The sequence below is a fragment of the Pongo pygmaeus genome, chromosome 3, assembly GCF_028885625.2.
Source record: "Pongo pygmaeus isolate AG05252 chromosome 3, NHGRI_mPonPyg2-v2.0_pri, whole genome shotgun sequence".
Lineage (NCBI taxonomy): Eukaryota > Metazoa > Chordata > Mammalia > Primates > Hominidae > Pongo > Pongo pygmaeus.
In genome coordinates, this window is record NC_072376.2 from 152,544,714 (window position 1) to 152,569,469 (window position 24,756).

Genomic DNA, 24,756 nt, shown 5'->3' on the forward strand with positions numbered 1-24,756 from the left:
TTCATTGTTATCCTCTGAAAGCCCCTATGCAATGAAACGACCCAAAATTCCCTTTAAGTACTAAAATTTGGAACAGGGAAAGACCAACTCAAATTATTTTTAAAATTTAAAATGTAAGAAAATTTTGAAACAAAGACAGCTTGATTATTTTAACATAGGCAGATAGCATTTATTCATTAATTCAACTAGTAAATTTTCTTTTTCGAGAGAGGATCTTGCTCTATTGCCCAGGCTGGAGTGCAGTGGCATGATCATGGCTCACTGCAGCCTCGACCTCCTGGGGCTCAAGCCATCTTCCCACCTCAGCCTCCCAAGTAGCTGGGACCACAGGTATGTGTCACCACACCTGGTTAATTTTTGTATTTTTTTGTAGAGATGAGGTTTTGTCATGTTACGTAGGCTGGTCTCAAACTCCTGGGCTCAAGGGATCCATCCAACTCGGCCTCTCAGCCACAACTAGTCAACATTTACAGTGTGCCTTCTCAGTAGCAAGCATTATGTGAGGCTCTAGAGAGGATGAGGCACAAAACAAACACAATGGTATAGGAGAGACTGGCAAGACACACTGCGAACTGGAGCAGATGGGACGCAAAGCGGGCCATCAGGACTTACGTGGCTGCACCTGACTCTGTCTGGTAATGTCTTGACTTATTTCAATGAACAACCGTGAATGATCTATAATTATTAAATGAAAAGCAGATTCTAAATAATGATAGCTTCTGGTTAAAAGGTAATTATTCTATTTGTAGTCTCCCAAGGAGATAAATAGTTTTCTTTCTGTTTTATTTGTACTATCAATGACAAATAGGCTTCCTAAATTCATGAAGAGAATAAAGTGCACTTTAGCATAGCTCTTGCATAAATAATCAAAATTCTAAAACAATGAGGTTGGAAGTAATGAGATTCAACTGTCATTAGACTCCCACAATTAAAAAAAAAATCCTTGGTGAAGGGTACTAATCAAGCGACATAATGATGTAATTTATGTAGTGCAAGAAGCTATGTATTCATTTATCTTCATTTTTAGGATTGCCAGGTATAATACAGGATTCCCAGCTAAGTCTGAATTTCAGATAAACAACAAATAATTTTTTAGTTTATGAACGTCCCAAATAGTGAATGGGATATAATTATACTTACATTTTTTGGTTGAGCAAATTCCAATTTAACTGGGTGTCCTGGATTTAACTAGATTTTTATTTGCTCATCCTGGCAACCCTATTGACTTTGGACTCTCAGCAGCATTCAAAATGTTCCTGTGTGAGTTTGGGTAGAATATTACTCCCTGACAGACTAGTCTGCCAATATTTCTCAGGGTTATGATCAAATCTACAAGACATAGGTCTTGCAAATCAGACAAAAAATAATATGGACTTGCAGACATTTCCCCCAACTGTATTCAACGGCTTGTCCTAACCTCCCTTACCCGTGGAGCCCATCGTCCCATCTATCAGAGTACGAAGAACAAACTGCTATTTCCCTCTTAGCCCAACTGACTCAAAGTACACAAATGCAAATTCTTAAGGCATTGGAAAGCAAATCTTACTGCGTTATTTTTTCAGCCATCTGCTTGAGGCCACAGCTTAGCTTTCTTGGCAACTTTTAATAGTAAGTTGGATGAAATCTGATGACAAAAGGGGGCATATTATACACATAAACTGGGTTCTCCAGGGTGATAAAAGTGATGTTTTTAAAATCCTCTGTCATTGAGGAAATAAAATATACGTTTCTTAGACTGGCATTCAAGGCACTACCTTTCTCTCTAACTGTTCTTTCCAGAGAAGGTTGGCAAACTATGGCCTGACGACTGTTTTTGTAAATAAAGTTTTACTGGAACAAAGCCATGCATGTTCCTTTCTACATCATCTATGGCTGCTTTCATACTACAACAGCAGTGCTGAATTGCTGCAGCAGAGACCGTATGTGGCCCACAGAGCCTCGATTTTACTCTCACCACATACAGAAAAAGTTTGCTAATCCCTGCTCTAAAAAGCTCTGCTCATATTGAAAGTTTACTCACTGACCTTTATTTAGCTTAGCTTCCACACTATATTTTTCCTTGCTTTCCATAAAACATATGTGAGCAAACTTTTAAAATCCTTAAGGCCAGCCAGGGGGAAAAAAAGTTATGACTTTTTTTTCTTTTCTTTTTTCTTCATTGAAAACAAAAATAATCGTGGACTAATAATGAATATTCTGAAATCTCTGGCATTTTTCTATCAAAAAAGAAAGAAGCCACCGGGTGTAGTGGCTCATGCCTGTAATCCCAGCACTTTGGGAGGCCGAGGTAGGTGGATCACTTGAGGCCAGGAGTTTAAGACTAGCCTGGCCAACATGGTGAAACCCCAGCTCTACTAAAAATACAAAAATTAGCCAGGGGTGGTAGCACATGCTTGTAATCGCAGCTACTCAGGAGGGGGAGGCACAAGAATCACTTGAACCCAGGAGGCAGAGGTTGCAGTGAGCTGAAATCGTGCCACTGCACTCCAGCCTGGGTGACAGCGAGACTCTGTCTTAAAAAAAAAAAAATAGACTGGGCATGGTGGTTCATGCCTGTAATCCCAGCCCTTTGGAGGCCGAGGCAGGAGGATCACCTGACGTCAGGAGTTTGAAACTAGCCTGGCCAACATGGTGAAACCCTGTCTGTACTAAAAATACAAAAATTAGCCGGACATGGTGGCAGGCATCTGTAACCACAGCTACTCGAAAGGCTGAGGCACAAGAATCGCTCGAGCCAAGGAGGCAGAGGTTGCAGTGAGCCGAGATTGCACCACTGCAATCTTTTTTATTTTTTATTTTTTTGAGACGGAGTTTCACTCTTATTGCCGAGGCTGGAGTGCAATGGCGCAATTTTGGCTCACTGCAACCTCTGCCTCCTAGGTTCAAGTGATTCTCCTGCCTCAGCCTCCCAAGTAGCTGGAATTACAGGCATGTGCCAACACGCCCAGCTAATTTTGTATTTTTAGTAGAGACGGGGTTTCTTCATGTTGGTCAGGCTGTTCTCGAACTCCTGACCTCAAGTGATCTGCCCACCTCGGCCTCCCAAAGTGCTGGGATTACAGGCATGAGCTACCGCGCCTGGCTGCACCACTGCCCTCTAACCTGGGCAACAGAGCGAGACTTATCTCCATTAAAATGTTAATATCAGGTCATATTTGAAAAGCTGATACATAGAAATAGCCTTCTAATGTTTTTTGGTGAAATTGGATTGAGAGCTGGGTTTCAGAGCAAGTCTGCTGGTCACTGTCTTAAACAGAGCCTACTCATCATCCGCGGGGAACCTTGTTTTCCTACAAAGTAAATCTATCCTGATATTGGCAGACCTGCCGTGCACATTACTCATCGGAGCCTAGGCATGTGCTATTACAGAACACTCCATGTCTTTATCGATGTTAAATTTACATGTCCTATTTCTCTAACTAGATTGTAAGCCCTTTATGGGAACAAATTAGGAAATATGCATCCATGTATCCCTCCCCTAACATATAAACTTCATGCTGATAATTCCTAAGCAAAAGAACAGAAATGGAAACTGGGATCATTTTGCATTGAGAAGAGAAGACTGAGAAGGAACATAACAGTGTTATTCAAGTGCAGGGAGCACCCTTATATGAATTCGATATGCATATAGGCTGTACGTGAGGAAAGTTTCTTAAACTTCCTATGCTTCATTTCTTCATTTGTAAACTGGACTACTCAGAGCGTTGTTATAATGGTTAGATGGGTTAATGTATATCAAATGCTTAGAATATGGTCTGGCACATAGTGATTGCTTAAATAAAGAACAGCTATTATTATTAAGCATGCATATTCATGTGTATGATGGCAAACTTTCTACTAAAAAACTGGGTTTAAAAAGCATCATCAAAGAAACAGTTATGAAACACTGAAATAGATAAAGAAATTTATAAAACTGCATTAAATCTATTTTTAAAGAACAAGCAAGAAAAATTCCTATCTGCAGTAATTTATGAGTGATCCAATTGACCAGAAGAAAATAAATGCCTCTAAAAAAAAGCAATATGTGTTCGTTGTAAAACAAACACATAAAAAGCAATCCAAGCAATACTAAGATGCAGAAAGTAGAAATTCTCAGTCCTCTTCCCCAATTTCACATACAGTATTTAAGACTTTTTCATTTCTTTTTTTTAAGATGAAGTCTTGCTGTCGCCTAGGCTGGAATACAGTGGTGCGATCTCGGCTCGCTAAAACCTCCACCTCCTGGGTTCAAGCGATTCTCCTGCCTCAGCCTCCTGAGTAGCTGGGATTACAGGTGTGTGCCACCAAGGCTGTTTAATGTTTGTATTTTTAGTAGAGATGGGGTTTCACCACGTTGGCTAAGCTGGTCTCGAACTCCTGACCTCAAGTGATCCACCCGCCTCAGCCTGTGCTAGGATTACAGGTGTGAGCCACCGCTCCTGGCCACTCTTTTCATTTCTATACCATGCATTTTCCTACCTTCTGCTTTTGTTATTTTAATAAAAATGGGATCATACTATACATAATGTTCATAACATGCTTAACTTGTATTTTCTTAAAGTTCCTTTCAACATCTTGGCAAATTCTTTAGTATGTTAAGAAATTACAAAAATGGTCTTGCAATTGTTTGATTTTTCTGGTACCATCATCTGAATCAAACAACTGGAAAATGTTGAGGAAATTAAAACATAAATTTTAATTAAATTTCTTTTTCTGCACATAGACCAATTTTGCCTGTTTTATCCAACCTCTTGTACTTAAGAGTTAAATTTCGAGAAATCAGTTAAGAAATCTAACTTACAAAGAAATAGAGAAATTTTATAGTTGTTTTCCTAGACTTACATATCTGCATTTTATTCAGATATTGCTGTATTTTCATTAAAAATTCCTGTTAGTATTTGAATATAGAAAACTGCTCTTAGAGACTTAACAGTTTTGGCTTTTCTTCATGGTTCTGGGGTCTAGAAGGTTTTGGACTTTCTGCCTCCTGGGGCCTAAATTCTGTTCCCTTCCTTCCACTGTGTTCCCTTCCTTTTGCCAGCCATAGCAATACAATAACTGAGAGGAAATTTAAAAAATGAATCATCACTCCTTAAACTCCCATCTCTAACCAAATTGAATTGTGACCCTTAGTATAAACATTATTTTAGGAATTATTTTATATGACAATATATATTATCTTTTGAAACACTGCAAACTAAGCAAAGAGCAGCAACCAGGAGATCCAACCCATCTGCTAGAACTATTTCCAGCCAGAAACTTCAACTTCTCCCAAGGTGGTGGAGCAAGTTTGATGGAGAACTCTAATGCTTCCATATAATATAATGTACTGTCTATCTTTGAAGGTTTTCTTTTTCTGTCCTTTAAGAGAAGATCTATGAGTCTACTATAGATCTAATTATTACAAAGCCTCAAAGTAACAGTAAAATATTTGAAGAGTGAATAATGAAATTTAGTTTTGCTTTCTAAAAGCAAACCTCAAGAAAACTTTCTGCTACGGACTAAATGTTTGTGTCTCCCCAGATTCCTGTGTTGAACTCCTAACACCCAATATGATGGTATTAAGAGGTGGGCCCTTTGGGAGGTAATTTGGTCCCAAGGGCAGAGCCCTCTTGAATGGGATTAATGCCCTTATAAAAAGACATTAGAAAGCTTGTTTCCTCTCCCCTTACTCTCCACCATGTGAGGATATCAGGAGAAGATGGACATCTGCAAACCAGGAAGTGGGCCCTCGACAGACACAAAGTGTACCGGTGCCCTGATCTTGGACTTCCCAGCCTCCAGAACTGTGAGAAATAAATTTCTGTTGTCTAAGCCACCCAGTCTATGGAATTTGTTATAGCAGCCCAAACTAAGCCACTCTCCTAATAATTATTAATTAATAATAATAGTAACAACAACAATGGTAAAATAATCCATCTTTTCCCCTAAGCACCTTCTAGGTGTCCTACACTTTAAGGGTCTTTACAGGTTTTCTCATTCAATCACAGCAATCCTGAAAAGCAGGTATAATTATCTCCATTTTACAAATTAAGTAAACAGAAGTTCAGGGAGGCCAAACAGCTAGAACAGAATTCTTCTGAATTGATTCCTCAGGAAAACCTTCTGTCAATCTTCCAAGCTCTTCCCAAGTTGTTAAGGCCCCTACAAGAACATAACTGAATTCACTCCAGAACTCCTTTTAACATTTCACAACTATGGCTGATGAGTAACTTCAAGGAAAATTAAAGAATGGAAGAAAGGCAGTCAGGCCCACAGCTATTTCCCTGTTTCAAGTTGGAAGACGGAGGCAGATGTAGTGAAAAAGTGGGTTGGTTCTAGAATTGAATTCGCCTTGATGTGAGTCTCAGCTCCAATCATTTTAACTAGGTCACCTGGGGCAAGTTATTTAGCCACTCTGTGCCTTAGTTTCTTCGTATGTCAAATGGGATTATAAAACCCACCTCCCAGATTGTTATGAAGACCATGTGTCCAGTGTTGAAGAAATGGTAGTTATTCAGTGTTACCCATTTCATTTGCACTCTCTTCTTGCATGTCACAAAAATTTTTGGCCTCAATCAGAACTGTTTGTTGGAATACAGATGAATATATTTGCTGGGTCTGGTTCCAACAAAAGCTAGAGGACTTTCAGGAACACAAAAGAAACTTTGCCGCATGTGGGAGGTTGGAATGCATGACTTCAGAAGTCCGATCCAACTCCAATTTCTCTGAATTGTGATCAAGCACTTTCTGAAAACTAAACACAAGAAATCCTGCATAGACTTGACACCTGGAGAATGCCATCCTTTCTCAGTGGCTCATCAGACGGGTGACCTTGCTTAGGTTATTTGGCCAGTGATACATTACAAGGAGCCCTTTTGGCAAATGTAGCCAAGCAACATCAGAAAAGGACTTGGGCACAGGAGAAAGAAGCCATGGAGTAGTAAATCCTTTAAAATCAAGTTGGCATGTGAAGGAGAGGCATCAACAATATAAACAAATAAAGCTGAATGAATGACCTAATCTCCACCTCATAATTAGGCTAAAAACCACTTGACCCTAATATTCCACAGCCCCCGCAAAGCCAACCTGAAGAAATATTTCCTTCTTGTTCACCATTCTAGGACTGTGAAAAGTCTTGCCTTTAGGTTCATAAATCATGGTCAAAATAGAACAATTAAAGAAAGATACATGAAAATAAACATCTGGATTATACTAATCCAGAATTGAGGATTAGTATAAAAATTAGAGATGTGTGTATCAAAGTATTTTGAACACTACACGTTTTCATCACACCCCATGGTACTCCAGCAAATCCACTGGTGCCAGACAGACTCCAGATCCACACCAACAAAGCCTCAAGATTCCTGTCACCATGCTGCATAAATTCCTTTATCTCGGGACCAGAGTGGATGTAAAGAAGTCCCAGTTACTGAATCTCAGGATAATTTCTTCTTCTCTTTTAATAGAGGAGGCAGGAATGGACACAATAGCTGCTTTAAAAACAATTTTTAAAATAAGGTTATGTTCTCATTCATTCCTTATTTGTAGGGCAAACCATCTGGTAAAGCATGAGTATTCTGATTTTAGGTTTCTGACTTAATAAGCTGGTTGTAGTAACTTAGCTTTTCTGTTCCACATTTTGTCATATAATGAAGAAAAGACTAAGTATTATGATCTCAAAACTAGAAAACATTCTGAATCTGAGACAGTTGTGAACAGGTAAACAATGTACATTTTGGCTATTTAAACTGATTTAGAAATAGATAGCTATTTCTTCCATATGTTGAAGAGGTATCTGCACTCCCATGTTTATTGCACTATTCTCAACAGCCAAGATATGGAATCAACCCAAGTCTCCATTAACAGATGAACGGATAAAGAAAATGTGGTATATATGTACACAATGGTATACTATTCAGCATAAAACCAAAACGAAATCCTGTCATTTGTGACAATATGAATGATCCTGGAGGACATCATGTAAAATAAAATAAGCCAAGCACAAAAGGACAAATACTGCATGATCTCATTTGTATGTGGGGAATCTGAAAAAGCTGATCTTACAGAAGTAGAGAATAGAACAGTGGTTAACAGAGGCTGGGGAGTAGAAGGCAGGAGGGAAGGATGGGGAGAGGTTGGTCAACAGGTACAAAGTTACAGTTAGATAGCAGGAATAAGTTCTGGTGTTCTATTACATAATAGGGTGACTACAGTCAACAGTAATACATTGTATACTTCAAAATAACTAGAAGAAGGGATTTTGAATGTTCTCACCACAAAGAAATGATGAATCTTTGAGGTGATGGATATGCTAATTACCCTGATTGATCATTACACAATGTATTTATGTATCAAAAATCACACTTTACCCCAGAAAAATGTAGAATTATGTGTCAATTAAAATAAAACTTTAAAAATAGCTATTTCTATATTTTACCTTGAATATGTTTAGTTAAGATGTGCAAATTCTCTGCCAATAGTAATTACTTCTATGGCATGGGTTGGGGTTAAAAAAAGGGGGGGAAGCACTTTCACTTTTTACATTTCTGAATTTCTTGAAGTTTTGTTTTATTCCACTAAGCATTTGTTGTGTTTGCAATTTAAAAATAAAATAAAATATTCTGCTTCTATTTACAAATTTGGTTTTAAAATTTCACAGGGCTATTTTTCCTAGTTATCTGGATATTTGAAATTCTTATTCAGATTTATCTCATTCGATGTCAAGGGAAACACTGATTCTAGAATTTTCTTGATAAGTTCATATTTGTTTGGATACTTCTCATAAATCATATTCTGGGGTTCAGTTTTCATATAAAATTCGAATATTTAGGCCAACTCTTCTATTACTACACTGTGATTTTCCTTGTCTCTTTCCTTGTCGGAACATGGGTTCCCACAATTGCAGACAAACTCTTTGATGGGGACACAAACCAGCATAACAGGTTTCAACAACTTTCTTCAATACAAAGTTTTTGTCTCCTCGCTTGTTATTCAAAACCTAATGCCAGCCTTTTGTAAGGAATTTTTCCAGACCAAAGGTTGATGACTGACAATAAAGGCAAAGCATTCCCACTTAATTTTACCCAACACATCAAGCCCTAAAAGCCGGGGATGGGAACAGGGAGAAAAAGTAATAGACAAATATAAATAAAAACTGCTTCATGTAGAAACAACTGACTTATCCATAATCAAATCCCACATCTGCCTTAGAAAACCCTGGTAGATTCTCAACCTTTTATTCAGTTGTAAGACTCTCTTACTAATTTTTACAGCAAATCCTTTTAGCAGATGTCTCGTAACATGATCAGTATTTGGGTTTAAGAAGATGAGGACGACCTTTTGAGATCCTGTCACCACACTGCTCCATCACGTGTAATAAAACCAATGATACTGACATTTTCCCCTTAAGGTATTAACTCCCATCTATCTCAAGATAACCAAGATAATCTCTTGAGGTCCTCGCTAGCACTATTTTTCCTTGATTCTATTTAATCAACATCTCCACAGGTGTTTGAGTGGTAGATATAAAAATTAGTGAATTGGGTGGGCATAGGGGCTCACACCCCTAATCCCAGAACTTTGGAAGGCCAAGGCGGGCGGATCACGAGGTCAGGAGATCGAGACCATCCTGGCTAACAAGGTGAAACCCCGTCTCTACTAAAAAAATACAAAAAAAAAAAAAAAAAAAAATTAGCCGGGCGTAGTGGTGGGCGCCTGTAGTCCCAGCTACTCAGGAGGCTGAGGTAGGAGAATGGCGTGAACCCAGGAGGCGGAGCTTGCAGTGAGCCGAGATCGCGCCACTGCACTCCAGCCTGGCAGACAGAGCAAGACTCCATCTCAAAACAAACAAACAAACAAACAAAAATTAGTGAATTGGTTAGGCTGGGCACAATGGCTCACGCCTGTAACCCCAACACTTGAGAGGCTGAGGCGGGTGGATCACTTGAGCTCATGAGTTTGAGACCAGCCTGGGCAACATAGCAAAACTCCATCTCTATAAAAAATACAAAACAAATTAGCCTGGCGTGGTGGCATGCACCTGTAGTCACAGCTACTCAGCTGAGGTGGGAGGATCACCTGAGTCCAGGGAGGTTGAGGCTGCAGTGAGCCGTGATCATGGCACTGCACTCCAGCCTGGGCAATGGAGTGAGAACCCATTCAAAAAAAATAAATTAATTAAAAAAATAAAATAAAAAGAATGGTGAATTACTGCCTCAAAAGGAAAAAAAAAATCAATGAATGTATTTCTAGCCTATAGATAGTTACTGGGCTAGTGCTGCAACTTGGCCTGGTGCTTCAGCTTTTTCATATCATGACACACCTGCAAATTAATGCATTTGTCTGACACACTGGGGTAAGCGGATAAAGCTCTTTGGGGCTAGAAGTTATAGCTGGATATGAGAAGACAGGTGCCCAGGAAGTCTCAGGCCCCACTTTGCTATCTTACCCTAGGGTTGAGGGGATCAGCGTCTTGAAGCTAACAAGTAGCTCATTCTCGGCACACTGGTTCAGAATTTTAATCTAGCCCATCAGTACTCTGTGTATCAGCCTCATAAAGCAAGCAGGTAACCAACACCAAATTCAAACAAATCTGCTGGACTGTTTTCCCAAAGAGTCAATCAGTTACTGGCTATCATCATCAAACTACCAGGTTTAAAGTGTGTGTGGGTGTTTGTGTGTGTGGGGGGGGGGGCGGGGGGGGGTGTTCTGGGTGAATTCTACCGTTTCAGCTCCCACTCTCACTTAGCAAGGACTTCTTTTTAGTATCAGATTAAGAGAAAGTGCCATGAAGCATAAAAGATGTAATATACACAGATTCTGCCCTCAAGGAAACCTCTGTCCTTGGAGATGAAGGAGACATTTACATAAATATGTACTTGTTGAATGAATAAAAAAATCTGCAGAATGAGGTTAAAAGTGACACTTTTCAGAAAAAAGAGCTATAAAAAAATTGCAGTGGAAATGGGGCAGGAAAAGTTTCCCTCTGGACAGGTTAAAGGAGTCATAGGAAAGAAAAGCAGTGATACCAACTTTTTTTTTTGAAACAGGGTCTTGCTCTGTCACCCAGGCTGGAGTGCTCAAGCAATCTTCCTGCCTCAGCTCCCCAGCAGCTGGGACCACAGGTCCCAGGGTCTCTACACCTGGTGGCAGAGACAGGGTCTTACTATGTTGCCCCAGTCGGTTCTCAAATTCCCGGGCTCAAACAATCCTCCTACCTCAGCCTCCCAAAGTGCTGGGATTACCGATGTGAGCCAACATGCCCAGGCCAATACCAACATATTGAAACGGGCCTCTGTGGCACTCAAGTATCCACCCAAAAGAAAGGAAGTAAAATATCTGACAATTTAAAATTTACAGTTTGTAAGCAAAACTCTGCTTTACAAAAAGGTGGGGTTGGGGGCAATGGGAAAATGAAGGTTGGAATTATAACTAAAATGAAATTTTACAAAAGTTATTTAGAGGGTTTTTATTGCTTTTCTCACCCCTCATTGCATCAGATCATTGAGAGCCTGAGAAATGTTACCCCCTTTAAAACCACCCACTTCGCCTACAGAAAAGGGATTCTGGGTCACATACCAGTCCCTGCCATCACTCTTCAGTTGTCAGCTTACACATTTTCTTTCCCAAAGGAAGCTCTGGCCTATTACCAATGTCAGGAGTTTAGTAAGTGGTACAGTATCTTACAGAATCCTATAACCTGTTTTGGTGAAGTCCGTTTCCATTTTACCCAATCAACGGGTCTGAAAATAGCTAGCCCTTTTGCGGCTCTGAATTCCACTAAATGCTTGAGAAATTCACGTGGTCACTCTTTGCTCCTGAAGCTGACAGGGCCTAAAAATCATTGTTGGGAAGCTGGGCCTGGGCAACCCCATCTCTTCTTGAAAGAAAAACGTCCTATAGTCATTCCTATCTATCACAAGAGACTAAGGAGCCTCTGCCTCTCAGCGTCCTCAGACAGGGGATGAGAGTAAAATAAAAGAAATCCTGTTGTGAAAAATACTGTAACTAGAGGTACACTGTGGAAAATCATAGTTCTGACATTAGTATTAAATTATCACACAAAAAGACCAATTATCCCAAAGACAGGCATTTAAAAAATTGAAGTCTAGAAAGTTGCCCTCCTGTGTGTACCTGTTTATGTCTTATTACTGGGACTGCAATGATGTGACTTTGAAGAACTTTGCCAGGCATTTTTTCATCAGTCTCATGAGGAGAGGCAACAAGCTGAGAAATCGATGAAGCAGAAGAACCAACAAGGTGGCAGAATCTTCCTTCGGGGTACTAAGATGCCAGACCACGACATCTGGGAGAGTGTGCTGAATGCAACACAGTGTGTGTGACCCTTGGAAAAAAGTGTGAATCTGACTCTACTGGAACTGTGCAAACTGGCCACTGACAAAAACGATCCCCACTTGTGTGACTTCAGGGAGATGCGCTACCGGAATGATCAAGTGAAATCCATCAAAGAATTGGGTGACCATGTAGCCAACTTATGCAAGATGGGAGGCCCCAAATCTGGTATCTTTTGGCCAAGCACACTCTGGGAGACAGTGATGACAAGAGCTAAGCCTTAGGCTGGCTTTCCCATAACCACAGGGTGACTTCCCCAGTCACCACAGCAGTGCCTACAGGTAGGGGTTAATTTTACCCATTGAATAAATTGTAGAAAAACTTCCACTTGAATTCTTTCGTTTGTATTATTCCTTAACAAAAAATAATTCAGTACCCCCAAAGAACAAAATAAAACTGTGAGTGCTACCTGCCATCAAAGAAGAAGAACTTCCCCCGTCCGTTCTTTTCTCCATGAACAAAGTTCCCCTCAAATCTGTCTGTGGAGGAGTAGGTGACTGTGCAGAACCCGTGCGGTAATCCGTCATCATCCAGGTGCCCTGGAGAAAGGGAACCACAAGGCAAACCTTAACATCTTCAGTGCTCCTCCCATCTGACATCTAAGCATTCAGATGCTGCCGGACAAGTCCCCCACCCAACTCCCCTCCAGCTGCCAAAGTGTCCCCTCCCTGGCACGAAAGGGTAGTCAGCGTGCAAAGGTTTCTCACCTCATCAGCACCAGCAGTACCAAATTGATTGTTATGTACACTTTGTGAACTGATAGGTCCAGAACAGACTTAGACACATTCCAGAATATGAACTTTAAATAAGCTTGCTTTTTACCTGGAACTGAGAGTCATTATCAGTAATATTATCTGCAGGGCATGTCACAGTTTACCAAGTACACTCCCGAGAGTCCTCATATTTGGAATTGATGCCTCCAATCTCTCATGCTTAACTGAAGTGTGGTTGAGATTCCACTGTTTTATAGTCAATTGCCACATACACAGTCTTTGGAATAAATTATCTAATTCTAGAACATTAAGTATGCAATATGATTTTATATATCATTCTATAATATGATGTGGAGGACTGCTAGCCAGTCTGAAAATCTCACTGCTATTGTTATATTCACACGAGGAACATAGTCATATCTTTAAAACTGCCCTAAGATTTATATAGCTCATTGTACAAACAGAAACCCAGAGTCCTTCTCACCTTAAACTTAAGCTTAACCTTAAACCTACTGCTTTACTTTACAAAATCTTTCAGCTTTGAATGTTTAGTAATAACCTTATCATATACCATCCACCACTGTGTCTCAGACGGCTTGTATTTTAAATGGAGCCAGAGTATACACATGGTCATTTAAGCAACGATTGTGAACATCAGCAGAAGTTATTACATGGACCTTTAAGTCACTGGTTCTTCCTAGGTCAAAGATTGGTATAGTTTAATATTGGCATTTACAGTCAATGTTTATGCTTTGTATTACTATCTGCATGTTTTAGAAAACCCAGGAATCACCTTATTGGTGTCTTCCCAATCATTCTGGTGAGCTGATTTTGCAGAGGTGGGTGAAAATGAAAGCAGTAGTTATTCTACTGGCTTTTTCTTGGGGTAACAACCTGGGTCATGGAGAGAAAAGGTATGAAAACATTAAACACTGTGTCTAATGCAGGGACATTAAACATTGAAATGTAGCTTCCAGATGCCTCACAGACATAAAAGGAAACACAAACCATGCTACCACAATGAAAGCTTTAGTCTCCTCAAATAATTTATTCTAACATGATAAAAGAATATTAGCCCTTGGAAAAGATGGTAAGTACACACTCTTATAAAGAATAAATATGCGGCCGGGGGTGGTGGCTCACGCCTATAATCCCAGCACTTTGGGAGGCTGAGGTGGGTGGATCACCTGAGGGCCAGAGTCTGAGACCAGCCTGGCCAACACAGTGAAACCCCATCTTTACTAAAAATACAAAAAATTAGCCAGGCATGGTGGCGGACGTCTGTAATCTCAGCTACTCAGGAGGCTGAGGCAGGAGAATCGCTTGAACCCAGGAAGCAGAGGTTGCAGTGAGCCAAGATTGTGCCACTGCACCCCAGCCTGGGCAACAACAGTGAAACTCCACCTCAACAACAACAACAAAAAGAATAAATATGCTCTTTATTTGTATTATTAATTACATAAACATAAAATAGCTGCAAACAACTACAGTGTTTTATTGCTACATCTGACTGTACACAATGGGTTACCGAGAACATCTTACAATAAGACATATCTACTTAAATAAATCATAATCAATATGGATCCCTTCCTCTTAACACAAAAGAGGAAAGGACCAGGAAATTAATGGTCAGAAGGGAACTAGGCCATAATTGCTTTCTTCTCGCTCAAAAACTAACTGTACATGACATAAATTCAATGACATTTGAGTCATATGAAATCACTTGGACAATCATTTTCTAAATATCTGATGCCATTTTTCTCATTGAAATAAATTAAATTTGCTTTTTTCTTTTCATTAAAAAAAGCCACTCAGTGTATTGCTAAGAGCTTTTTTTAGTGAAATGTTGTTGCGATCAAGTTAAATTTAGGCATATAAATTCAGTGTCCTACTTTTGATTTAGGTATTAATATCCAAATAATCAGTTTAGCCTCATACTAGAGCATTTATTAACTTGTTGAAAATGCTTTCACCATAGAAAACAGTTCACATATTTCAGAGTTTTAAAAGCTTATGTTTGATAAAATTTGTTATTCCACTTTAGATTGAGAGAATAATAAATCTGAACACTAAGAAAAAAATTTCCAATATAAATTAATTTCCACCTTCCTTCAGCCCTGTCCTATTTCTGAATAAAACACTGAAGGTGCACCCTCAGCAATGGAATTTAGATATTAGGGAAAATTGAAAGTGTCATATAACATACTGTAAGCCCTTGGAGGATAGTACTGATCCCAGTTGAGATGACAACAAAAATGTCAACTCCACTCCATGAAGAATTCTTCCTTCCTTCCTTCCTTCCTTCCTTCCTTCCTTCCTTCCTTCCTCCTTGCCTCCCTCCCTCCTTCCCTCCTTTTCTTCCTTTCTTACCTCACTCCCTCCTTCCCTCTTTCTCTTCCTAGTTCCTTTATTTTTTAGAGACAGGGTCTCACCCTGTTACTCAGGCTGGAGTGCAGTGATGAGACCATAGTTCACTGTAACCTCAACTTGTAGGCTCAAGTAATCCTTCTGCCTCCCATGTAGCTGGGACTATAGGTAGACATCACCACAACCGGCTAATTAAAAAAAAAAATTTTTTTTTTTTTTTTTGAAACAGAGTTTTACTCTTTTTGCCCAGCCTGGAGTGCAATGGTGCAGTCTTGGCTCACTGCAACCTCCGCCTCCCAGGTGCAAGCATTGTCCTGCCTCAGACTCCCTAGTAGCTGGGATTACAGGCACCTGCCACCACACCCAGCTAATTTTTTTGTATTTTTAGTAGAGACGAGGTTTCACTATATTGACCAGGATGGTCTTGAACTTCTGACCTCAGGCAATCTACCCACCTCAGCCTCCCAAACAGCTAATTAAAAAAATTTTTTTATAGAGATAGGGTCTCACTGTGTTGCCCAGGCTGGTTTCCAACTCCTGAGCTCAAGTGATCCACCCACTTTGGGTGCTGGGATTATAGGCGATTACAGGCAAGAGCCACCACACCTGGCCTCAATGCCTTTCAACAGGCAAATGAAGAGGAGCCCTATCATCATCTTAATCTCTTGGGAGAGACAAGGACAGGGGAGAGCTACCAAATGATGGCCATTACTCTGGGTGACCTTGCACATTAAGGGGGTGCTTGGACATGTGACCACTCCCTGTCATTCTAAAGGCTTTTAGATTGCTGGTTGTGAGAGAGTTCTGAAATCTATTAGACGACAGCAAGAGCCCCTTCCTGGCTTGTTTTGTTTTCTTTACATCCTTAGGGTGTGATCAATTAAAGGAACTAGAGATTAAGGGTTGTGATCATTCGAGACTTCCACTCTGAATATTTAATATCCCAGAGTAGTTTTCCTAGCAGTAGAACTTTATGTCTAAAACAGCAGCCACAACCAAAACAATAACAGAGACTTTCCATGAGAAAGGGAAGAGACTGGGTTGCAGTGCTCTTACATCTTCTTTCAACATTAGTGCTAGAACAGAGTCTGATATAACTCTTTTTCAAATGCCAATAAGATCATGTAATATTTGGACAATCAGATCATGTAATATTTTGTCATGTCAGTAAGTCAATTTAATGCACAGGGGTACTGATAAACAGAGGAGAAAAAAAGTGTATGAATCTACTATGATCTGGCATTGGGTTATATGCTTTCCTGTTATCAAATGTAAGCCTCAAAACAGTCTCCCATATTCTCATCTTACAGATGAAGACACCAATGCTTTATGAGACTTGCCCAAGAGACATTGCCACTCTGAGTGTGCTGATGAATACTGAAAGCCCCTTCTCCAAATCCTTTAATTCCCATTCTAGACACTGGCAAACTAGTTGAACACACTCTTCCTTGGTGATGGTAAGAAGGTACCTCTAAAAAGGTAGGAACCCCCAGGTCCCTGGCAGGGAAGTGGAAGAAGCCTTTGTGGTTAAGATCATTCACACAGAACCACCAGGTTTCCAACAGCATATCCCGGTTGCAAAGTCCTGTCTCTTCCAAGTGTTATCTAACTTGAAGGGAAACACTAGTCCTCCTTGCTCTGCATGAGGTCAATTTGTAAAATGCGCCAAGTCAGCCAACAGCCTTCCAGGCGAGTTCGCACTGAACAGAGGGTGAATACCAGGCCCAAGCAACAGGGAAAATTAACTTCAATGACTGCCCTGTGTTTTTAAGGTTATCCGAGCTAATGTTCTGTGTATCTGTCTGTAGCATGATTTTAAATATTTACAGAAGTTAGAGAAAGGAAAAAAGTATCAGTTCACAAGTCTACTTTTTCACTTTGTTCTATGGTCATTATCTATTGAACAGATAGAAAGTTACAATTTTCCCCTCTAGTTACTTCTGAGGGAGCTTCTTCCTGAATCTGATAAGAGCCAGGCCTATATTCTAAGCAGCAATGTACATCTCAATCTCAGCAAAGGAAATTCCCTCTGGATCAGACACCCAGCTGCTTAATGTCTCAGGCTTACTCACAAGAGATCTGAGATTGGCGTGTGAGTATTTCCCTTAGAACCAGAGAACCTACACACACACTGTTGGTTTTGTAGACTAGAACATTGCTTTAAAAAACAACAATTAATAGGCCGGGCGCGGTGGCTCACGCCTGTAATCCCAGCACTTTGGGAAGCCAAGGTGGATCTCTTGAGCCCAGGAGACCAGTCTGGGCAATACAGTGAGACCCCATCTCATTAAATAAATAAATAAATTGAAAAACAAAAAACAACTATAGTAAAAGGCAAGCTTATTCTGTTTAAAGAACATGCCCTCCTGGTGATGCATTCAATCACCGACTCTTAAAAACATAGCTTGATGTTTTGATCTTTTTAAAATTTTTTATTTTTTTAGGTTTTTAAAAAATTATTTCAACTTTTATTTTAGATCCGGGGGTACATATGCAAGTTTGTTACCTGGATAATTTTTTTTTTTAAGGGTAATTGTTGGCAAGGGTTCATCTATTAGTTGTCAGGGTCATAATTTTAATGTGTGGCCCACACAGAACGGGTGCTACGAATACACTTCATATGCATTTTCCCTAGATACAGGGCATGAGCAGTCTTAGTAGAGACAAGTGGAATCTGATATTAGGGGGAGTGTTAATAAAAAATATTCTTAATATTTTGAAGGGGTTGTGGCAGTGGAACACTGAGCTGCTTATTTTCATTCTGGCCCCTTGTTCTGCTATTTCCCCTTTCTGATCATTCTTCCTCCATGTCTCCTACACATTTCCAGGCCCTTCTGTTTTTCCTGCCATCATAACTGTGCATCTGGACCACTGCAAAGAGACTTCAAGGTACCTCATCTGCTGTGTCAGCCCCTCTGACTGTCCTGCTGGCCACTGCCTGTTCATCTTCCCGGAGCGGAGCCTTGATCCTGTCATTCCCTTTTCTAAAGAGCCCCCACGGCTTCCATGGCTTCCAGCACACAGTCCATGCTCTCAGCCTGCTACCCAGCCTCCCTTCCCTGTCTTCCCCTCCACTTTTCTCCTTGTAAGCTCCATGTTGCAGCAAAATCAAATGACTGTTCTCCGGGTGCACCCGCAGAATTCCATGCCTCCGTGTCTTCACTCACAAAGTTCCCCTCTCAACCTGACTCAGTTCTATGGCACCTCTTCTGGAAAATCTTTCCCCTTTGACTTCCCTAAGCTGGAACTAATTTTTACTTCCTCTCAACCATCACAATTCATCTGTATAGATATATTTATTTGAAATCATATTAGAGACCACATCATATTCATCTTTGTATCTATGGGTAGACAAAGAAATAGATGCTGTAATAAAATTCTGTTTCCAGATGCCCAGAGGAATAACACTGGAAAACTAAACATCACTCTTCACTGAACCAGTGTGTCTCAAAGTGTTTTCCAAAAGCCACACCAGAGCTCAGGTGGAGCTCTGAGGCCCTCTGAGGCCCTCTGAGGCCCAGGGCTTGCTGCCTTCTTCCCACAAGAGCACAGCCAACACAGTACACAGAACACTCTCTCCACACAGCCTCCGCCACTCCCCTCACCTCAGGGATTTGTCCACTCTGAGTTCAGAACTTTCTCAGAGTTACAATCATACCCTGACAGAGAACCAAATGCACATGATATATAAGACATTTAAACTCAATCCTGAAGAGACTAATTTCTTCCCCAGGGTAAATCTCTAATGAAGAAGAAAAAAGATAGCTATTGCAGAGGACACAGGTTAAGTTCTTTTTCCCCAAATACATTTTTCTGAAAGTCACTGAACTCTATCAGAACCAGCCTCTACAGAGTTACACTGATAAAAAATGGCACTGACATAATATTTAACTGTTGCTTCCAAACTCAGTTATCAAGTGTTTCATAAATTTGCCTAACTCATTAAAAATAAAAAATGTAGGAAGACAGTTTGGTCTGGTGGAGGGCCGTTTTGGAAGTCGAAGCCAGTCTCTCCACCTCACTGAGTGTTCTTGGATTAGTCCTTAACTTCTGTATGCCTCAGTTCCTGTCTCTGTAAAATTAGGATAATATTAGTACCCACCTCATAAGACTGAATATGACTGAATGGATAATGTCTGTGAAACACTTAGCACAGAGCCTGCACTTAATAAGAACTAAACAATTATAGCAATGATAATAATAGCTATGACAATGAAACTACTGAGAACAGAGGCTCTGTTTATGGAAAGAGGTAGATTAGTTGGTACTTAAACACTAAGATATTCAGACTAGCTTCTCTTTGGGAAAGAGCAGAAGCAGTTTATACCAGTCCCCTATGTAAGTGTTAGATGTTATGTAAAGACTATTGCAAACAGCACTAAAAAGGCCAAGAATGGCTGGACAAGAGCGCACGCACAGGTACAGTTTACTGCATGTGCAAACACACACTCCTGGCACTGTGCAAGTTAGAGCCTGAGATGCTTCTAGGGGCTTTTAAAGATTCTGTGCTGCTCTAATTGTTTAGTTAGCTACAACTGAGTGACCATGTGTCCCAGATTGCCCCAGACATTCAAGGCTTAAGCTACTTGCCCCAGCATCATTATTAATAGTGTGCCCTCTCATTCTCAAGGGGGTTCTGATTTTGGACAATAATGTACATAATTACCCTATAAAACAAAACCATCCCTGTTTATATAAACTTCCCTGTTTTCGAATCCAGTGGATGGTCTCAAAAAAAATACTGCCATTTCTAAAGCTCTTGGTCACAGTCTGCAAAGGAGCCTGAGGACTATGGACAACTGGACATATGTTTGTAAACAGCTTCAAATGGGAATGGATGTGGTTTAACATGGAGAACAGTACCAGCAATTAAGGGTTTGTATTTAATTTTTACAAGTAAAAGTAAACGTTGAAGAAAGAGAGCAAGCCCTAACAATCTGAGATCATTTTTCCTTTATCTTTCACAACATGGAGGCACAAGAAGTCAACAACTTTTAACTTCTCAGAAGGCTCCCTGTGGATCAACTCAATCAATGTATCTGGGCCTTACTCCAGTAAGCCCCAACATTGGCTTTATTTATTAGAGAGATAAATAGCTCTGTGAGTTCACAACATGGTGAAAATTTTCTTAACAAAAACCACACACTCTTTAACTGGCTTCGAAGTTAGATGAAGAAATAAGTTTTAATATTGGCATTACATTGGATACTTTTCAAGAGTTCAGAAATATTAGTCTGCTTAATCTCCCCTTAAGATCTCAGAAGCACTGCAAAGGGAGTTATGTTTATGAAAACATTAAAACTGATTTTTCCCAGTGTAACAATAACCATGTATCCTTATGCATTTGTAGTGTCGCCACTTTTTTTCTTTATCGTTCGTCAGAACTTGTGTTTATACAAATCAGACAGAAACCAGATTCAACCAACAGCTAAAAATTATTTACTCACATGCTTAGTTTAAAACATCCTGGTATCATACCACACCACACTGAAAAACATCACGACGTACTGTATGTAGTGGAACCAAATAAATACGCTAAAGAGTATTTTCCAGTATTCGCTGTTACAAAATCATAACATCCTATGATACAAACAACGAGATTGTATAACGTCCCCATATCGTTTTTTTAGAACTAGCAAAAAAAAAAAAAAAAAAAAAAAAAAAAAAGGTGGAGAAACTCAGCAAAACAAAGTGGCGAGAAAAGTCGGGGGAGGGGCGGTAGAAGAGAAGGGGCGGAGAAACACGACACCGAGGCGGTGATATCACCCACAGCCAACGGCATGGAATTCAGAAAGTTAAGTGTCACCCAGCAATTTCGGTGCGGACTCGCGGCGCGCCTGCACAGCGTGGCGGCTGCATCCCAGCCAAGCAGGAAGGGGGAAGGGGAGGCCTGACTGAGTTCGTTCGGGGGCAGCGGAGGGGAGGGCTGCCCGCCTCCCGGACTGCGCACGTTCGAGTCCCGGGTCGGGAGACTTGTCCGTCGCCCGACAATGATTTCATCTTTTCGGAAGAGCTGCCTCCTGGGCCGCGGCTGCCACGTGCCTGGTCTGGCCCCGTGCGCTGCGCCGGGGGACCTACCCTGCCGCGGCCGCGGCCGCCGCGGGGCGCAGAGGCTGCAGAAGGGAAGAGCTGGCGGCCGGGAGGGGATCGGGGTGGCCAAAACTGGGCTAGGGGGTTGCTCCGCGGAGTCCGCTGGCCTCAAGGGGCTGCCCTGCGGAGTGCACCCACCCTCCGCGCCCGAAGGCGGAAAGGCCAGAGCGCGGGGCAGGTTTCGCAACTCCAAGGGTGGATGCAGGCTGTGGCCGGGCGGGATGGAGCGGCCGTGCCTTTCCAGCGCCCCCGGCCTGGCGGAGCCCCATTCTCGGCCTGCGCCCCGCCGCGCAGTGCGCGCTCCCGGCGGCGTGACCGTGGCTGTCGGGCCCCCGCCCGAGCCGGGCAACCGGCCACCCGTGTAGGGGACAGTGGCGGCCGCGGGGCCCGGCGCCGCGCTGCTCGCAGCCCGCCACTCCTTCCGCGCTCCAGGCCCTCTGCGCCTCCTCCCCCGGCCCCGGAGAAATGCTTGTACCTTCCACCGCCTCCTCCACCATCTCGTCGTCGCTATCCATGGCGGCTGGGGACCCTGCCCAGCTCGGGACTGCGCGGCTGCCTCCCGTCCCTCCGGGTGCTCCCAGCGGCTGGGCGAGCTCTGGGGCTCGCGAGTTTGGAGGAGGAGGAGGAAGAGGAGGAGCAGTCGGGGCTGGCTCGCACTGCCTCCCCCTACAGCCCTTTCAATTCCTTGGCCTTCAGCTGCTGCGGCAGCAGCCGTCGTCCCCCCTCCCTTCGCCCACTTGCCCCTCGCCTCGGAGGCTCCGGTGTGCCGCCTTGGCCGCTGCCGCTGCTGCAACTTTCTCCTGTAATACCCCCTCTTTGTTATCGAGCAGCTGATCCGCTGACATCACCCAGCGCCGGTGCGCTCCCTCCCTCGCTGATTGACAGTTCCCTGTCCCTTTCCAGAAGTAAGGCTCCTTAAAACGAAAGGCGCTCCGGGGCCGCGCGTATTCCGCGTCCCAGCCAACCCGCCTCCGGCCCGTCAGCGTTTCTCTTTTGCTTAGGTGCGGCTTGGCGCGCCCCGAGCGCTCAACGCGGTCCTGGGCGCTGCGGGCTTCTCGCGGACACTTGGGCCGCCCGTGGGGGCTCCGAGCTCCCGACCTCCCGTTGAGCCGGGAGCAACTTGAAAGTCCGTCGTGCACTGTCCGTGTTCCCTCGAGACAACCTCCAAAGTGCCAGGGAAGCTAAGGAAGCGTTTCTGACGCTCTGGCGCCTGGACTTCCTCTCACCCTCGCCCCCACATCACCCCGTTCGCCACCGGGAGCTGCACGAGTGCGACACGCAAGGGAGCGCAGGTGTCCTCGCGGTCCCGCATCACATCCGCAAGCCGTTTTCCCCAGCTCGGGGGCTGTTATCTGGCCCGGATTCCGCAGGATGGCGAGTCCACCCCAGCGCCTCCACTCCCCGCCCTCCTTCGGGTCGCCAGGCCCTCGGGTGATTCAGAAATTCATCATATCCAAATGGCAGTGGGCTCTCTGTCAGGCAGGAAACAAGCCGCACCGAAGGCTCGGCAGGTTCCTCCTCGCGGCTGTGGTAATGGAAAAGGAGCCGCCGAGTGGAGCTAAAGAGGAAGGAAGGACCCTCCGTCTGGCGCGCCTCTTTCCCGCGCCTCCCGCCCTGTACGTGTGATGTCCCCAGCTGTCTCTCTGTTTCTCCAAGTGCCAACCACTTCACAGATTCAGGCGTCCTCAAGTGGAGAAAACCACTGGGCACCCGGCTTCCGGCCCCGCCACTTAGTGTCGTTATGGCGCTGCCTCTTACAGGTGGCGGTAAAGGGCGACTGTAAACAGCCGATTAAACAGATGCAAATGTACACAATGTACCGTGGAATTACCGGGTGCCGCTCTGGGCACCTGCCAAGAACAGCTACTGCATGGAGGGGAGGAGGGAGCAAAAAAAGTAGTTCCATTTTGTTTTCTGATCAATGAATGAGACTTTGGGGATTTCAAAATACTTCCAGCGCCCAGGAGACTACTCCTTGCTTTTGGCTCTGTGCTTAAATGGTAGATATTTTTGTCAAGTATTGCCGGCTTGTTTCTTAAAGTCAGCTTTTCCTCTATAAAAAAGAGAACAATGCTAGGGACATTAGCCCCACACACTTCCAGGAATTTCAGCCCCTTTGACTGTTTTAGAAAGGGGCGGGCCCTGGACCAGAAGTTGGGAGACTTGAGTCCTGGTGCTGCTCACCTGCAGAGGTGTCTTGGGAGCCCAGCCAGCCAGCCTGAATTCCTCCAGATTAGAGGCTTAGTCTACATTGACATAAGGTCCTTGGGGCTTAGGCTAGACCACTCTGAGGTTCTCTGGCTCCAGCAAGACACCCTCTAGCTTAGTCTAGACCTCTCTGAAGTCTCTTGGCTTAGGTTTGACCTCCTTAAAGTCCTCCAGTGCAGATACTGGGAGTCCAAGGCTGAACAGAGAAGGTGTACGTGCAGTGGAAGATGAAAGAGTCACTTTAGTTTACATCATTTTCAAACATAAACCACAGAAACAGGATTTTATATCTGATTTTTTAAAAGCCATTTACTGGGCTCGGTCACTCACTGGTTTTGAATTATATGATTTTTTTTCTCATTTAACCTTTTTACATGTCACCTCCTCCCTTGCATATTATACTGGTGCACTAGAACATACCAGATACTCGTCTTCCCCAGTTTCCAGTTGATTTTCAGGGGCAAAAACAATGCTGAAAGCTGAAGGAAGCAGCAAAAAGACTATTCTCTTACTCAAAGGGAGTAAGTGAGGCAGGGCTGGAAGGCTAGAAGAAATCTCCTCTCCAGACGCACAGAAGACACAGGTTCATGGTGGGTGGGTACGTGTGGGAGTGAAGGAGAGGGGAGGAAGGAGAGTGTCCAACTGTCCCCTTGGTGCTGTGAGGTTTTCCCAGCCTGTACTAAGCACCCAAACTGTCAAGCGCTCCCTTTCTACCTACTACCTTGAGAACACCTGAAACCCTGCCTACGGCTCCCCCACCATCCCCCCACCCCGCCCCCGCTGTCGGTGAAGCAGGGGTCCTCCGGACCTGCAAGAGGCAGGAACAGGAAGGGAGCAGGGTCTTTCTAGCAAAGTCAGTAGTGATGCGGGGTGAAACTACAGAGAACCTTCACCAGATCTGCACATGAGGCAGGCAGCAGCAGGGACACAGTCCCATCCCTCTTCCCCCACCATTCATTCCTGCTGGCTCTGGGCCCAAAGCTGGGGCAAAATGTTTTTATGACTCTCTTAAGATCCACTTGTATCTTTACAAATCATGTTGTGTATGTTTCGAGTCTCCTTCTCT

At 42.9% G+C, this 24,756-nt stretch overlaps 1 protein-coding gene across 2 annotated transcripts in view; it reads right to left on the reverse strand.

Moving 5' to 3' along the window:
* The window catches only part of SETD7 (SET domain containing 7, histone lysine methyltransferase), a 50,950-nt gene extending 28,065 nt beyond the window's left edge, over nt 1–22,885 (reverse strand). For both annotated transcript variants that reach the window (XM_054486754.2, XM_054486756.2), the window contains exons 1-2: nt 21,958–22,885; nt 12,722–12,851 (exon numbers count right to left, since the gene is read on the reverse strand). In XM_054486754.2, coding sequence (XP_054342729.1) covers nt 12,722–12,851; nt 21,958–21,997 — 170 coding nt within the window. In that variant the 5' untranslated portion in view covers nt 21,998–22,885. The remainder of the gene's footprint in view (nt 1–12,721; nt 12,852–21,957) is intronic.
* Between the last annotated feature and the right edge of the window lie 1,871 nt (nt 22,886–24,756).